The sequence below is a fragment of the Thunnus thynnus genome, chromosome 3, assembly GCF_963924715.1.
Source record: "Thunnus thynnus chromosome 3, fThuThy2.1, whole genome shotgun sequence".
In the NCBI taxonomy this organism is placed as follows: domain Eukaryota; kingdom Metazoa; phylum Chordata; class Actinopteri; order Scombriformes; family Scombridae; genus Thunnus; species Thunnus thynnus.
Window position 1 is genome coordinate 19,675,776 of NC_089519.1, and position 17,832 is coordinate 19,693,607.

Here is a 17,832-nt window from a genome sequence, read left to right on the forward strand (position 1 = left end):
AGGTGAGAAAATATCCTACAGACTGGATGTCCTTCAAACTAGGACAGAATTTACATCACAGGGTTACAGTTTGCAGTATTATTGAGGTAGAAGCTTGTTTTCAAAATGTTGATCTTACCCAGGTGTTACCTTTTGAGAGCACATTGATTATAGCTTTTAGTAGAGAGTGTAGTAAGAAGTAAAACTGCTGAATATTTCCTCTGCTGCTTCATTGACTAGAAATGGCACTTGCAGATATTATGTTGCCATCAAAATTGTTCACAAACTATCCATTTTTTATGTTCATCTTCATTTTCTTGCTGTTATTAACATGGATCTTGAATTTTCTTTGGGTTCACAAATTTCCATAAGAAAGAAAAAAAAATTCAGTTTAATTTCACACTTTATTCAGTATTTTTAAATATAGGAGGCGATGTGTCTATCTAGGAACTAGGAACAAAACTTGCATTGTCATGATTTGGATTCAACTTTTTGGACCCAGAGAATATTGTTTTTAAGACATTACAACCCACTGTTTTGTACTGTATTCACTGTAGCTCTAAGACTTTTTGTGAATATATATGACAGGGTTTGAATATTAGGATTTTTATGGGTGTGTGATTATTGATACAGAAAATAATGTCTAATGTCTTGGCTGCAGCTACATGCTGACAGTGTTTTGTTTAGACATATTAATTGTTAAATTTGGAAAAAGACTGAAATCCAGTGGAATTATTAACTGCTCCTTTCACTGCAAAAACTGTGCATGTGGCCCTTTGTTTTCATCGCACTTAATACAGTTGTGATCCAGAAAATGCATTGTCACTATTGTCATTATATATCTACAAAATCTGCTTCTCTCAGTGTGCCGTAGATCTAATATCATATCATATTGATGATAAACCTGCAGATATTCTTAACTGAATTGATGTTTCTCATTGATGAACCATTTGATAAGATCTGTAAATCTCTGGCTTTTGTTTCAGATGTTTTGATGCTTATCAGACATTTGCTGTATGTAAAAAGGTCTAAAGCATGTCTAAAGCAAAAATAAAAACATTCATATATTAAATGCTGGTTATTTTGCAGTACATTACCTTTAATCAGGTTTCCACTGACCATGTTTCATTTGAGACTTACCAGTAGTGCAGTTAATGGAGAAGAATTGTGCCACCAAACATCTTTCTGAACAGTTTATATATTTAGTTGTTTAGTCAGGAACTTTATTGTTCACAACAACAACAGCTAATGAGGACAGACAGCAAGAACAAACATATGTACTGTACATAAATACAGTTATAATGAAAAAACAGAGAGGGGCTGGATGCAAGATAACTATGAATTATTGATATTTAAATAATTCATAATTCTCCAATTCTAATTTGGTTTAAGCAATTTAGCTTCTGATTTAAACCAAGAATTCAGACTCTGTCTCCTCTTGAGTCTGATTCTGATATTAATATTGTTTTCCAAACATTTTTTTCTGATTCTTTTATTGGATATATATTTGAAACCTGATGTCTTTTTTGATACACAGTTGTGTAACACAGGAAATCAAAAGAAACTTGAACACCAATGGCATAGTAAACACAGCCCTTTTATACTTTAAAACTGTAAATTGTTCACCCTCTGATTTATAGAGCATACAGTGATGTGTTATCCCCCATCAAATCACCAGAGACAAAATAAGTAACATCTTTCTTCTTTCTTTGCCGCAGAGACCTGATTCATTATGAGCAACATCAATGTGAGGAAGTAAATACAACAAAAGTGAAGGAAAACACAAAAATATTACCATTTGTTTTCTAAGCAGTTTTCCAAATTTAAAATCCCCTTCAGGCAGAGGTGTTAAATTCATATTCTGACAGATTGTGATATAACAACTTACTATTTACTTATTAGTGTTGTATCAGGTGTTTATGGGATAATATAAAGCATCTTTAATGTCACAGGGATGTTATATAGTTTTGCTGATGGTGGTTTTGGTGTTGGTGGATCATTTAGCAGCTGCTCCTTCTTCAAAAACAGGTAATACAAGAATGTAATGGGAACTTCTTATCTTAAAATGCCTCAACAACAAGTTAGCCAGTCACCTGCAGTTGTACATGTTAATAAATCACTAATAAAGAGCCACCAGCTGTGGTATACTCTCTATCCATAAAGTATAAAAGATCAAGCAACGCTCTCTCAGACTTCAACCTAAGATTGCAGCGGTAAGTCTGACCTCTGTGCTGAATTAAAGAGCTAGCTGAAAAGACAAAGGAAGTCTGATGCTGGAGGAGGATTTCCTACAATTGAATAACATACTCTAGTCTGTAGTAACAGGTACAAATATGGTTCTTTAATGTTTCAATATATGTATTCTGTTTTTTCTCACAGACATGTTATATCATATTATGTTGCTGTTGGTGGTTTTGGTGTCAGTGGAGCATGCATCCTTTGCAGCACCAGGTAAAATCGAACACATACACACAAGATATTTCCTACATATGCTAATTCACTGTTCTTTCCAACAGTACATCACTGCTATCTAACTTTATTTTCAGCAAATGAGGAGCTCACCCACATAAACACCATCAGAGATGTCAAGACAACCCAGAACCTCACCAAGACAGACTTTGAATATTTGGGGGAACTGTGGAGCAGATCCAGTTATGTTGCACGGAGCTGTAAAGAGATTAGGGACAAATATAATGAAAAGGAAGGTAAGCAGGCTTTACCTGCAGGAGATGTTCATGCAGTACTTTGAAATTAAATAGACTTCTAATGTAATGGAGAATTAAACATATAATTACAGTTTAATAAATTAAATGTGTTGCAGTCCTCTCAAACACATGTTCTGAACAAATATTTTATCATACAACTCACCAGCAGATGAATAATAAATCAAAACTAGAAAATGCAATTTCTGTAGAAATTGCACGTGATTGCTGAAAGCTGACTTAGATGACTGAAAGACTGAATTCTGAAGAAGAAATAGAATCAAGTGAAATTGTACAATATTAAAAAGCCTACAGACTGAACCTATACCCTCAATGTGTATAAGTCAAGTCAAGCAAACTATGCACTGAGCTAACACATAACACAACAAAACCTACTCAGATTTTGGTATTTAGTCTTTCAATTGCATGAAATTTATCAGTTATAGTCTCAATAAGCAGATTGAGGACACCTGCAGTTTTTCACCTTCAATTCTACTGAGTTCTGCCCTAAGCAGGGTTCCAACTCTCAGTCTTTGGATCTCAAAGGAACTCTAATGTGATCTAAAACCACTGGACTACTCGGACATGCTTTTAATGACAGAAAGAGATGTATTTAACAAGCATATCAATGTGCATTTTGTCTCAAACTATAGCTTTGAGCCCAGAGATTTGTACATCATTCATGAAAGCAAGACTAGCTTACCATGAGAATGAATGATATGTGTAAAAAGTGTTTGAAGGAAGAGAGAATCTGTAAGTTTAAAAAACTGGAGTGAGAGGACATACACAGCCCGCAGACTGTATTGCAGTCAATGAGAACATGACAGGGACTCTCTATCAATTAAGGTTCAGATCTCAAAAACTATAAGTCCTATGTGAAATGTACTTACATTTTGAGAGAGAGGAGTCTTGTGGTAACATATTGAGGCAAGATATGTGCTTGAGGAGTTAAAACTGTGGGGGTGAGACCTGTTAGATATTTCTTTCTGGTCTAAAATGATCTGTGCTCTCCACTGTGCTTGATCATGACACACTGGTGAGATCTGACAACGTCTGTAAAACCCCTGACTTTTGGCTTAAAGAGATTTGTGAACATTTTATAGATCGAATGGCGTCTGTAGGATAGGGGACGTTCGAGCAGTTGAGTGTCAAAGTGACAAAGACTCCAACTCAGTTGGACTTTTCCTCCCATAGATAGATAGAGCCATTATAAATTTTAATGTTTTAAAAAATTATATAAAATCGCTGAAACATGTTACATTTCAATGGTTTTTATAGCACAAAATATGAAGCAGTTGAAAAGGGCCAAAAAACGTATGGAATGTGGAATAATAAAAAGAAGAAAGAATGCGAAGAACAATGTGTGCTTTCAGCAATCACACAACAAAGGTGGGTATTTTTTTATATTATATTTAATATTATCTAATATTTTCAGATGGGTTGTACTACCTGACCACTGCTAATGGCATGGTCTATCAGACTTTCTGTGACATGACTACTGCGGGTGGCGGCTGGACGCTGGTGGCGAGCGTCCATGAGAACAGCGTTTATGGAAAATGCACAGTGGGCGACCGCTGGTCCAGCCAGCAGGGAAACAATGCTGATGTGCCAGATGGAGACGGGAACTGGTCCAACAGAAACACCTTTGGAACAGCAGAGGGTGCCACTTCAGATGATTTTAAGGTGCCGGTACAGAAATGCTGCATGAGGAGGGGCATAATGTCATTTATAAAAGAGAGTCAAGATGTTTTTGATGTACAATCTTTTGTCACAATGTGACTTTTTCTGACACCACATCGCTGAATATTTCATATTTTATAATATTTTATATCAAATGATCAGATACAGTAACCTTATCCTTTTTTCCATCTGCAACACATTTTTTTCATTAAATGTATTCTTCACTTGGATTCAGGTGTGGGAACAGGCTTGTAGATTACTTTAAAGTTTCGGTTTGCTGTATGCTGCCCTTGGTGCTTACTAACGCCACCCCTGAAAATCAGATAATCTACATTTCCCAAGAGACACATGTGGACTCAGTTTTTGTGACTCATTAGTCACTAGTTGGCAGATAACAGCGTTTTCTACTGTGCCCAGTTAGTGTCCATACAGTGTCAGAGGTATAGCAAGTCTCAAGATGGAATAATGAGCACTGTCATTTCATCATTTAACAATTGAAATGTGATCCAAAGCATGATTAGAGTCGTGATAATAGTGTACATTTTCACAGAATCCAGGTTACTATGATATAGTAGCAGAAGACATGTCTGTGTGGCATGTTCCCAACAACTTCCCACTGGAGCACTGGAGGCTGGCAGCCATCCTCCGCTACCACACTGGCAGCCACTTCCTCCGTCTGTACGGGGGGAACCTCTTGCAGCTCTTCAAAGTAACTTAGTCAGTAAGGAAGTAATTGTAAAGTATTTAGACTACAGGAACTTCTAACTCTTTATAATATGCTTTTCCTTTAGCAATATCCAGTGAGATACAACGTTGGCTCGTGCAGCGACAGAGGACCAGCTGTTCCCATTGTGTATGACCATGGAGACACAGAGTCCACCAGCAACTTATATGGACCCAATCCAAGAAGTAAGAAGCTCATTTATAAAGAAGAAGCTGTTTCACCATCATTATTGTGTATCAATCATAGTTACTTGTATTTATGGAAGAAAATATCTTTTCGAATAATGTAAAAAGGTTATTAAGTGGAATTAGGGAACACAAATTGCATTTCAAATCATCTCTGACATTTTTGTTAGATATTTCAGTGGATGGCTTTCAGAAGCAGCAGATATGAATTCTTGAGACACAGAGAAGTTTAAATAATATCAGTTGATATCAGGGGGCCTAAAGTAACACAACATTTATAAAACTTTGGAAACTATAATATGTAATTACATCTTCCAACAATTTATTACATTGATAGTATTTATCAAAGGAATAGTTTTGGAAAACATGTTTGCTTTCTTGCTGAGAGTGAGATGAGAAGGTTGATACCACCAGTATCAGAGTAAATGGCTGTAGACAGGAAGCAATTAGCTTAGCTTAGCATAAAGACTTGAAACAGGGGGAAACAGCTAGCCTAGCTCTCACCAAAGTTAAAATATAAGCTCCCATATTAAAACTCGATATATGTTTTGTTTAATTGGTACAAAGAGAAATGTAAAACTAACAATTTGTGGTTTAAGGGGGAGTTATGTGCTTGGAGCAGTGAACAGTAAATCTATTCCTTTTTAATACCAGTAAATGTTGGGAGACAGTGAACTTTGAATTATAAGATTGTTAAGTAGCTAAGTAGCAGAATAAATGGAAAGCAAAATTATATTTGTCTCAACCCTTTTTATTTTGTCTTTGCTGATCTGAAAAATGATCCGATCTGAACCGTGAGTTTTGCAATCTGTTGCACCCCTAACTGACAGTTGTTGAAATATCAGAAATGAATTCTGTGTTTAGGAAAGTAGCTTTTTGAATTCACTGCTTCTTTTCTGTTTTTTATGAAAGGGGAGTTTGAAGCTGGTTTCATCACATTCAGAGCAATAAATTATGAACGTGCAGCCATGGCTATCTGCTCTGGAGTTAAGCCAACTACTGGATGCAACACTGAACATGTGGGTCTGAATCCATCATTGCTCTTCTACATTAAATAGTGTATATGCAATGCTATACAGTACATTCATGTTCTTTCTGTCTCCAGTACTGTATAGGAGGAGGTGGATACTTCGCTGAACACCCCCCTCATCAGTGTGGGGACTTCCCAGCATTTGACTGGGACAGACTGGGAATGGAGCAAGGCTGGAGCGCTTCCAAAGAGATGACTGAGGCGGCTGTTTTACTGTTCTACCGCTGATGGCAAAACTACATCATATTCATCTGACAATTACATTTTTAACATGGATAAGAAAGTGTTTGTCTATTGTAGCCTTGCATATACACACAAAACAGACTTGCTATTGCAGAGTGTAATTATGCAGTATTACACAAGAGGGTGTGCTTTACTGTCATTGTTGGCATAACAGCATCAAACGCTGGAAATACATCTTCCAGTGCACTGACGGCTCCTCCTTTGCAGAAAGTGTTCCTCATTTAAAAAAAAGAAAAAAGAAACAGTACCCTCAGCAGATTTTCTCCTCTCCAGATAAATTTGTGTTCCTGCCTGTCTCACTTGATCCCTGTATCCCCTTGTCCAAGGTCCTCCTGAGAAAACCCTCCACCCTCCAGGTCCTCCCCCCACCAACCTTGTTTTTTTTTTAAAAAAACACTGAAACAACTAACAAAAAAAAGAGTTTCTTTCCTTGTCAGTGCTGAACTGATGATTGATGCTTCCTTGGTGGGGATGTTGAATTGTATTGTTGTATGAAAAGAGACTTATTTTTTAAGTGGAGAAAAACACAAAAAAACAAACACAAGGGATGACTTTTTCCTTACATCTATATTAGTGATTTAAATGGTTTATGTACTGGATCCGGGAGCATTATTTGTGGGAGGTTTATATTGTAAGTCTGATGATGCTTATGTTTATGTTTATGTTTGGCTGATATGTATGTATTGTGCTGTTAGATGATGGTAGATAACATGCCAGAATGTTTGGTTTGTTGCAGGTTAATGTGTCTCAATAGTCCCATGAGGGATGGATCATGAAAATGACCAGACACGAAAATTAAAAAAAAAAAAATCTACTATTGTATTCTACTTCTTTTTGTTGGTCATGATGACTCCAATGGTGTGCCACTGTCTCTTCCCTGGAGGACTAACCGGTCACTGATGGCTGACCTCTTCCTGTAAACTTCCTGCTTCCTGTCTGTGAGTCGTGTGATTAATAGGAGAAACCTTGTATCATAAATACTTGTACTTATTCAGTAGATCCCCCATGTATCAATCTGAATCTTTTAATATATATTAATTTATATTTGTCCTTATTTTTGTATGTTGTATGTTTGTATGTATGTATTTTTGACATAATCTGTCAAGATAGCTGGACTAACAAAATGGTGTCCTTTATTTTGGTTGAAGAGAAGTTGTTTTTTTGAAACTATTGATCTTGCCAGAGACCTTAGTTACATTTTAATCTGCAAATGTGACGTGAAGACATTGTAAATTTTTGTTACATTTCCTGAGAGTTTGTACTGTGCCATTACCAGAAGGTCTTTATAATAAAGTATAAATGTATAGATAATTTCCCTACATATGTCTTTCACACACAGATCTTGTGAGTAGCATTGACCCTAGAGGATCCTTAGAACCGTTTATACCTTTTTAACAAATTTATGCTTAAAGAATACTGTGACTTTCTCTAAATGAAACTACTTTGTTAGCCCCCTGGTCTCCGATGTTAACATGTTGCTGCTAAGTTTTTGTACCGTAGACTTGGATCCTCATCTGTATGTTATATAGAACTTCCTGCTCCTACTGTACAGGGGCGCCTTGTGTAACAGATAAATATGTCCCCCACCTCTACACACGTGCATTGTGCTTTATATTCCCCCCCTTTTCAGATATGTTTTAAGTCTGCACATTCATCATTCTGCACCGTGAAGCTCAAACATTCAACTGGAGTAACAATCGGCAAAACACATTTCTGAGTGCAGGGGGACTTTAAAGATATTGTGGATAAAATGAAGAATACAGCAGGGACTGTTCAATATCTGTCTTCATCCTCACATTTACCTGTTTTCATACCTTCTCTCTCTCTAGTTGAACATTTTCTTTCGTATCTGACATTTTTATTGCTGATCCCATATGCTCCTCTCAATTTTTGAGCATGCACATAAGTGTAAGACCAGTTTTTGTCCAGTCAAGCTATATTAAAGGATAAGTTTGGTGAAATTCTATAATTTTCTTATTGTCAATGAATCCCATGAAAAGAAAACCAACAATGGATTAGACCTCAATTGTTGTCCAAAACTATTAAAAACACATCACTAAGGCCCATTGTTGCACTAGCTGACAAGTTTCTTCATTACAGTAAACATGGGCATTGTAGTTAATTTTCAGTCAATCCCACATACAGAATCCTGCTGCTGTAAATACTTGCTAGTAATCCATCCAATAATTATATTCTTTATATTTCAGTCTGGACTGTGTTGAGATGGTCCCCTCCAAAGAAACAGCATCACTCATTTCTGCAAATGCCCAGAAATAACAGTTTTTGATGAAAACATATAAAAGGGAGAAATGGAAGAAATCTCAGGAAGAGCAGCAGAGGAGGGATTTCTTTCACAGGATGGACAGACATGCAATAGATACTGTGTGTACAGAATAGACCTAGAAAGCAAAATTAGACAAATACAGAATGGAGAAACAGGATTTATAGATAGCTCAATGATAGATTGATATATGGAGAATCTGATTGGCAGGACACTAAGCAACTTCCAGGTACTGCCAAAATCAGATAGGACCTGAGCCACATGACCTCCATCATCATGGATACCTGGAAAGAGGACCGACTCCACATACACTCAGGGGAAAATCATTGTTACAGAGCCACAAACTCAGCAGAGGAACAAGGTCAGGGTGGATGGACGGGTCAACAAAATGACGAGATCTCATTTCCTGTTTCTTACCAACAGTCAGAATTGGTTAATTTTTTAAACCATGACCAAGATAATTCCCTAACCGTAAACAAGTTTGTGGCCAAACCAAACCAACCTTATCTGATTGTATTTAACAAAAGTGACAGACAAATTATTTTTTCTTCTTCATAGGGTCTTCAGATCAGAAAAAGCTTGTATGTGATGTTCTGCACTCCAGTTATGACAATGATGTATTTTATGTTTAATTTGGACGACTTGTTGAAGTGGTGGACCATCAGACCATCAGACCAACATAACCATCGGCTCTCAAAATCTTCTAACAAGCAAAATTTTATTTATTTTTTTAATATGAAGTTCAATAATGCCATTTGCTGGTGTGTGGCTTCATTTCAAAGTACACTCTGCAATAGCAGGTCTGTTTTGTTTGTATATGCATATGTATGTATATATGTATGTATATATGTATATGCTACAACATACACAGACTCTCCTATCCATGTTAAAAATGTAATTGTCAGATGAATATGATGCAGTTTTGCCATCAGCGGTAGAACAGTAAAACAGCCGCCTCAGTCATCTCTTTGGAAGCGCTCCAGCCTCCTCCCAGTCCCAGTCTGTCCCAGTCAAATGATGGGAAGTCCCCACACTGATTAGGGGCCTGTTCAGCAAAGTATCCACCTCCTCCTATACAGTACTGGTGACAGAAACAAAGAGTATGGATGCACTGTATAGCATTGCACATACATTATATAATGCAGAAGAGCAATGATGGATTCAGACCCACATGTTCAGTGTTGCATCCAGTCGGCTTAACTCCGGAGCAGATAGCCATGGCTGCACGTTCATTGTTTATTGCTCTGAATGTGATGAAACCAGCTTCAAACTCCCCTTTCATAAAAAACAGAAAAGAAACAATTTAATAGGCTACTTTGCTAAACACAGAATCCATTTCTGATATTTTGACAACTGGCAGTTGTTAACTTGTTTTAGCTGCTTAACAATTTTATAATTCAAGGTTCACAGTCAACCAAGATATATTTATTTTAAAAAGGAACAGATTTACTGCTCACTGCTCTGAGCACATAACTCCCCTTTAAACCACAAATTGTTGTTTTTACATTTCTCTTTGTACCAATTAAACAAAATAGATATCAAGTTTTAATTAAGGAGATTATATTTTAACTTTGGTGAGAGCTAGGCTAGCTGTTTCCCCCTGTTTCAAGTCTTTATGCTAAACTAAGCTAATCGCTTCCTGTCTACAGCCACATACTCTGATACTGGTGGTATCAACCTGCTCATCTCATTCTCAGCAAGAAAGCAAACATGTTTTCCAAAACTATTCCTTTGAGAAATACTATTAATGTGATGAATTGTTGGAAAATGTAATTACATATTAATGGTTGCAAAGTATTACAAATGTTGTCTTTCTTTAGGCTCCCCAATTTCAATTTTAGTTCACTTCTGCTGCCTCTGAAAACCATCCACTAAGATATCTAACAAACATGTCAGCTGGTGGACAGCAGAGAGATGATTTGAAATGCAATTTGTGTTCCCTAATTCTACTTAATCACTTTTTTATATCATTCAAAAAGATGTTTTCTTCCATAAATACAAGTAACAATGATTGATACAAAATAATGATGGTGAAACAGCTTCTTCTTTAAAAACAAGCTTCTTACTTCTTGGATTGGGTCCATATAAGTTGCTGGTGGACTCTGTGTCTCCATGGTCATACACAATGGGAACAGCTGGTCCTCTGTTGCTGCATGAGCCAACGTTGTATCTCACTGGATATTGCTAAACGAAAAGCATGTTATAAAGAGCTAGAAGTTCCTGTAGTCTAACTACTTTACAATCACTTCCTTACTGACTAAGTTACCTTGAAGAGCTGCAAGAGGTTCCCCCCGTACAGACGGAGGAAGTGGTTGTCAGTGTGGTAGCGGAGGAAGGCTGCCAGCTTCCAGTGCTCCAGTGGGAAGTTGTTGGGAACATGCCACACAGACATGTCTTCTGCTACTATATCATAGTAACCTGGATTCTGTAAAAATGTACACTATTATCACAGCTCTAATCATGCTTTGGATCACATTTCAATTGTTAAATGATGAAATGACAGACAGTGCTCATTATTCCATCTTGAGACTTGCTATACCTCTGACAGTGGATGGACACTAACTGGGCACAGTAGAAAACGCTGTTATCTGCCAACTAGTGACTAATGAGTCACAAAAACTGAGTCCACATGTGTCTCTTAGGGAATGTAGATTATCTGATTTGCAGGTGGAGTTAGTAAGCACCAAGGGCAGCATACAGCAAACCAAAACTTTAAAGTAATATCTACAAGCGTGTTCCCACACCCGAATGCAAATGAGGAACACATTTTGTCAAAAAATGTGTGGGAGATGAAAAAAAGGATAAGGTTACTGTATCTGATCATTTGATATAAAATATTATAAAATATAAGAGATATTCAGCAATGTGGTGTCAGAAAAAGTCACATTCTGACAAAAGATTGAATGTCAAAAACATCAACTCAGGTTATTTTTTATAAATGACATTATGCCTCTCCTCAAGATTTCCCAGCATGCAACAGTAAGAACAATCAATGTTTCTCAGTGTAGTGAACGACAGGTTCACAATTTTTGAAGCCCGTCTTAAAACAATAGTCAGGTGTTCATTTACATTGAAACTGTTTTTGTTTGCTGTGATCTTTCCTCCTCCATACTTACACTCATACAAGTAAGGGTTCCAAAAGGGTTCTTCTTGAAGGGCTGAGATTCTACCCAGAACCATTTGCTTTTGAAAAACCCTTTTTGGAAGAAAGAGTTCTTCAAGGATTGCTGAAAGCATGGGTATTAGAAGATCCTCACCCTAAAACATTCAAATGTTTACCCATATTTCACATAGTATTTTTAAATGTACATGTATCTGGATCAATTCAGTTTACTTGTGTTCTGCCATAATCTTTCTTTACCATCATTTCATGCCATACAATAGTTAATTGCGTACCTGTATTGAACAGACACTATGTTAATTGGTTAGTCCCTCTAATGTGAGATACACCGTGTATAGGTGTTGTAGGCTGTGGAGAGACCATAGAGACGAGGGTTGAGTTGTGAGGCATTTGTCTTTTGAAGACTTTTTTTATTTTTTTTATTTTTATTTTTTTTAATAATTTCTAATTCATGATGAACAACACTTAACTGGTGCTTTTATAAGGAGTGAGAATGTAAGAATACAGTGCATATATATAATGTAGCTACGTGATGTGCTCTCTGGTGGGAAGATCGTGTCTTAAACCCGCATTCTTCAAAATAGCACTGCTGTACTCTTACCCACTGAGCCACCATGTCAGTTTTGTTTTGACCACCGTGATTACAACCTCTGGCAATTGCCCTAATTAAATTGCCCTTTATTTTCTCCTAGGAGAGTGAGCAGTTGACCCTCCTTATCTATTTTTCCTTTATTACGGATGGTGGGAGGGCTGGGGGGGATGGAGGGCTACAGAGTGGAGGGGTGTTGGAGCTGAGAATTGAACCCCAGTCTCCCAGGGGAAAGGCTGGGGTTTAGTATGTGGGGCCTGGGAGCTGGCTGCCCTGCCAGGGTTAGTATGTGGGAGCTGAGAGCTGGTTTCCCTATGTCTTCCCTATGGATTGCACCACATGGTCTGCCCTTCTCTACAAAACAGGTGTGACATATCAATAGTGATTACTGTTCACACATTTTATGATCACCTGAATCAAGGTAAGCTAAATCTGATATCTTATTTCAGCAAGCTTGATTCCAACTAAGGACTTTTATGGTGACAGGTGGACTATTTTAGATATATTAATGTGAAAACTTTGTGGGGTTCCCTCACTTTCACCTTGTGTGCCAGTTAAGGTTTTTAGTAAAGGAGTTGGAGGACAGGCTTATTCAATCTGTTCTGCTATTACGATTATTATGTGCCCATACTCTGATTGCTCTCATTGGACCATGCATTACTCTGTTGTTTGTAGATGGCCTATTGCTTCATCTGGTGTAGTAAGTATACCTTGGATTGATGCTACTAACTGTCTTTTTTTCTCTTCCCTCTCTGCTATGTCACTATTGCTGGAGATTACATGAATTCACCTGCTGAGGACAGCCTGATGTGCCTGGCTTGTTTGTGTCCTCTTTGTCATGTTGCTGATTCCACTGGTCCTATGCTCACTTTTGACCTGTCCCCGCCGGGACCTACACAGCCTCTCCTGATTTGTTGGTTTATCCTCAGAGAGTCTCCCCTCCTTATGCATCATTTTTCCAAGATTTTTAAATACATTTTTTTCTCGTTCAAAATTGTTTGAATGTTTTCTCAATGTCAAAATTGGTAATTGTAACATAGACTGTTAAAATGTTGGATGACAACAATATACAATATATGGGATTCAGTAACTTTTTGCCTGATCTGTAGAATACAATGTGGTTCTTGATCGAACCTTCAGAAGACAAGAAGGTTCTGGGTGAAACCCTTGAAATATAATAGGGTTCTTGGTGGAACTCTCTAGGTGAGTTTGAAATGAAACCCTTAGAGAGTGAAAAGGTTCTGGAAAGAACCCCTAGTGAGAGTTCTGGGTGAAACCATTACACCATAGATGAGTTCTCTGTGGAACTTCTCATAGGGTTTTCTGGGTGGAACCTTTCACATATGGTTCTAGGTATAACTCTTTCTGTTGGGTTCTAGGTAGAACCTTCTAAAAGGGCTCCAGGTGGAACCTTTTTAAAAGGTTCCAGCTGGAACCAAAAAGGGTTTTCCTATGGGGACAAGCCAAAGAACCCTATATGATTCTACTCAGCACCTGGTAAGATACCAACTTGATTTGTTTAAATCAGACTGCTGAAACCTCTAATTGTCATCTAATGAGCTTTTAAAATATTTTTGTACAGAATAAGGACTTTCAGGTCTAAGTTAACCTATTTTCTGAAATACTGAGAAGATACTGTTTGTGCATGAAAAGGATTCTCTTAACATGGCATTCAATACAGTAATATTTGTCAGTGTCCTATAAAAGCGAATATTGTTGTATGCAGCATGTCTGTGTCGGTACCTTAAAATCATCTGAAGTGGCACCCTCTGTTGTTCCAAAGGTGTTTCTGTTGGACCAGTTCCCGTCTCCATCTGGCACATCAGCATTGTTGCCCTGCTGGCTGGACCAGCGGTCACCCACTGTGCATTTTCCATAAACACTGTTCTCATGGACGCTCGCCACCAGCGTCCAACCGCCTCCTGCAGTGGTCATATCACAGAAAGTCTGATAGACCATGCCGTTAGCAGTGGTCAGGTAGTACAACCCATCTGAAAATATTAGAAAATATTAAATATAATATAAAACAATACCCACCTTTGTTTTACCATTCATCTGCTAGTGAGTTGTATGACAAAATATTTGTTCAGAACATGTGTTTGAGGGGACTGCAACACATTTAATTTATTAAACTTTAATTAGATGTTTAATTTTTCATTCCATTAGAAGTCTATTTTATTTCATAGTACTGCATGAACATCTCCTGCAGGTATAGCCTGCTCACCTTCCTGTTCATTATATCTGTCCCTCATCTCTTTACAGCTCCTCGCAACATAACTGGATCTGTTCCTCAGTTTCTCCAAATGTTCAAAGTTTGTCCTGGTGAGGTTCTGTGTTGTCTTGACATCTCTGATGACATTTATGTGGGTGAGCTCCTCATTTACTGAAAATAAAGTTAGATAGCAGTGATGTACTGTTGGAAATAGCAGTCAATTAGCATATGTATCTTGAGTATATATGTTCTATTTTACCTGGTCCTGCAAAGGATGCATGTTCCACTGACACCAAAACCACCAACAGCAAAAGAGTACGATATAACATGTCTGTGAAAAAAAAAAGAATATTTGTACCGATTACTACAGACTAGAGTATGTTATTCAATTGTAGGAAATCCTCCTCCAGCATCAAATGTCCTTTGTATTTTCAGTTACCTCTTAAATTCAGTTGGCACACCCCTGCAATAGACTATTTGACCAATCACCTTCTGAAAAAGGGCTGCAGGACAACTCATCCAAAATATTAATTCATCCATTTATAAACAGGCTATCACAACATTACATTTGTAATGTGTTTTTGATAACTGCAGACTTGACGGATTATTGTAAGGGCCCTTTATTATTGATTTAGTCACATGTACAACTGCAGGTGACTGGCTGACTTGTTGCCAAAGCATTTTAAGATAAGAAGTTCCCATTGCCATTCAATGACTGTGTGCTTCTTTATGGTAGCAATATAGTTATAAATGTTGCTAAATAACTGCTATGGGTCACTCTAATAAGTCATCATGTCTGTTGTTATAAATGTTGGTATGTTATTAATAAATGATCATGTTTACATAAACCATCAGCAAAGGTTGCCTGCAGTTATGAATGTTAATAAATCACTAATAAAGGGTCCTTACCATAATCCATCAAGTCTGCAGTTGTACATGTTAATAAAATGATCCTGAATGGATTTTGATCTACATGCCCTGCGGCCCTTCTCCAGAAGGTAAGTGGTCAAACAGTCTCCTTGAGGGACTGCTTACAGTTTATCCAGTCTGTCTTAAAACAATATTCAGGTGCCCAAATGAACATTGAAACAGGTTTTGCTCGCTGTAAACATTCCTCCTGTTCATACCAGCCATTAAAAGATCCAGTTTTAATGTGCCTTCAATGTAAGTGATGGGGGACAAACGTCACAGTCCTTCTTCAATGCAAAAATGCATTGAAAAGTGCATCTAAAGGTAATACGAGACTTCAGTCATCCAAATTAGCCAATTCAAGTGAAAATCTTCCAAAGTTACATCCTTTTTATTATTAATTTCCTTCTTTTTGACACTCCCTTTTCATTCCCACTTAACAAGGACACATAAAGAGGGAATTTTGTATTAAAAATACTGTAACTTTGAAAGATATCCACGTGATCTGGCTTAAAACATTTTTGCTCAAAACAAGTACTGTGGATTTCCTCCAAAGGTCAGTATGAAGAGGAGGATTGATTATAGTTTCATTACATGTTCATATGAGCACCTGACTATTGATTTAAGACAGACTTGAAAAACTGTGAACCTCTCCTTTAAAAAACTAAAGAGAAAATCAAAGTTTCATGTTGGAGGAGGATTTCCCACAACCTGGCAACCCAAAACTTGATGCTCAGAAAGTGGTACCCATTATTTCATGCACACACAAATCATTAAAATACATCTACCAAAATTTGGAAATTTGTCAAAGCAACATTCTCCTGATATTAAATATTATTCTTGTTGCTCTTCAATGTAATCTCCTTTCTGCTTTTACATTCATGTATTTTTTGATCAGATATTACATTAAAATATAGGACAAGTTTCAGAACCAGCATCAAGATTTTAAAGCATTTATTTCCTACCTGTGTTGATTGCAATATGATGTGTTTTGGTCAAAGCTCGATCATTACTTTACTTCACAACTACTTTATGTCTTGTTTATGAATCTTGGTTGACGTCTCATGGCTCAAAGTGCAAATTGATTAATATTTAACCACTCAGACACAGAAAACATAATGAATGTCTTCCTGACTGATGTTTGTTTATTAAACACAATATTTACCTCACACGTCTCACCTTTGCCTTTTTTGTCACATGAAAAGGTCCAAGTCAGAAGTATTCCCCACAATATACTGAGGAGAATGATTAGCTAAAACTTGCATGTGACGTTCTTGAGTCCAGTTATGACAATAATGTATTACTATTGTATTATTACATATTGTATTATTGTTTAATTTGGACGACTCGTTGAAGTGGTGGATCATCAGACCATGAGACCAACACAACCATCAGCTCTCAAAATCTTCCAACAAGCAACATTTTATATTTTATTTCCATATGAAGTTCAGTAATGCCATTTGCTGGTATGTGGCTTCATTTCAAATTACATTCTGAAATATCAGGTCTGTTTTCTGTGTAAATGTGACTTTCATATCCATGTTAAAAATGTAATTGTCATATGAATATGATGTAGTTTTACCATCAGCGGTACAACAGTAAAACAGCCGCCTCAGTCATCTCTTTGGACGCGCTCCAGCCATGATCCAATTCCAGTCTGTCCCAGTCAAATGCTGGGAAGTCCCCACACTGATAAGGGGGCAGTTCAGGGAAGTATCCACCTCCTCCTATACAGTACTGGAGAGCGAAACAAAGAGTATGAATGCACTGTATAGCATTGCACATGTATTATTCAATATATAATATATTCAATTTCAACTTTATGGAGCAGAATGGAAATGTATTCCTTTCTGGTTTGAGCAGGCCTGTAGTCTCCTAGCCTCTTGATTACTAGGCAATCTTGAGCTAATCATTGTCTGTGGTTACCCTATAAAGGCGGGTAGTTGTGTTCTAGGTGCTTCCCTGACGCTAAACGCACGCCCCGCCTACGTTCACCGGACTTCCGCAACTGCTGCAGGTAAAAAAGTAGTTTCCATGCTGGTCCTCAAAGTTTGCTCCCATGCCGTTGCTTATGTTAGTTTATGGCTTTGTAGATCCCTCTGTGGTGACCCATCTCCCTCAGAAGTGATCCCCTCATTGGAATGCTGTCGGTAGGTTCGCTTCTCTCGCACCGCAAA

The 17,832-nt window shown here is 37.4% G+C and overlaps 2 protein-coding genes and 1 long non-coding RNA gene across 3 annotated transcripts; 2 read left to right on the forward strand and 1 right to left on the reverse strand.

Moving 5' to 3' along the window:
* Positions 1 to 2,610, forward strand: LOC137179728 (uncharacterized). Its single transcript, XR_010927861.1, has 3 exons — positions 1 to 86; positions 2,359 to 2,430; positions 2,526 to 2,610. It is a non-coding gene; the product is annotated as an uncharacterized lncRNA (long non-coding RNA).
* Positions 2,611 to 3,967: 1,357 nt separating this feature from the next.
* On the forward strand, positions 3,968 to 6,601 carry LOC137173409 (intelectin-like). The gene is made up of 6 exons (XM_067578224.1): positions 3,968 to 3,995; positions 4,117 to 4,364; positions 4,912 to 5,070; positions 5,153 to 5,270; positions 6,183 to 6,289; positions 6,376 to 6,601. Exons 1-6 carry the CDS (start codon positions 3,968 to 3,970, stop codon positions 6,526 to 6,528), a joined length of 813 nt encoding a protein of 270 aa, XP_067434325.1. The 3' UTR covers positions 6,529 to 6,601.
* A 2,961-nt stretch (positions 6,602 to 9,562) lies between these two features.
* On the reverse strand, positions 9,563 to 16,707 carry LOC137179725 (intelectin-like). The gene is made up of 8 exons (XM_067584631.1): positions 16,621 to 16,707; positions 15,006 to 15,077; positions 14,759 to 14,917; positions 14,278 to 14,525; positions 11,091 to 11,249; positions 10,891 to 11,008; positions 9,996 to 10,099; positions 9,563 to 9,905 (listed from the first exon to the last, which is right to left on the reverse strand). Exons 2-8 carry the CDS (start codon positions 15,073 to 15,075, stop codon positions 9,753 to 9,755), a joined length of 1,011 nt encoding a protein of 336 aa, XP_067440732.1. The 5' UTR covers positions 15,076 to 15,077; positions 16,621 to 16,707; the 3' UTR covers positions 9,563 to 9,752.
* Between the last annotated feature and the right edge of the window lie 1,125 nt (positions 16,708 to 17,832).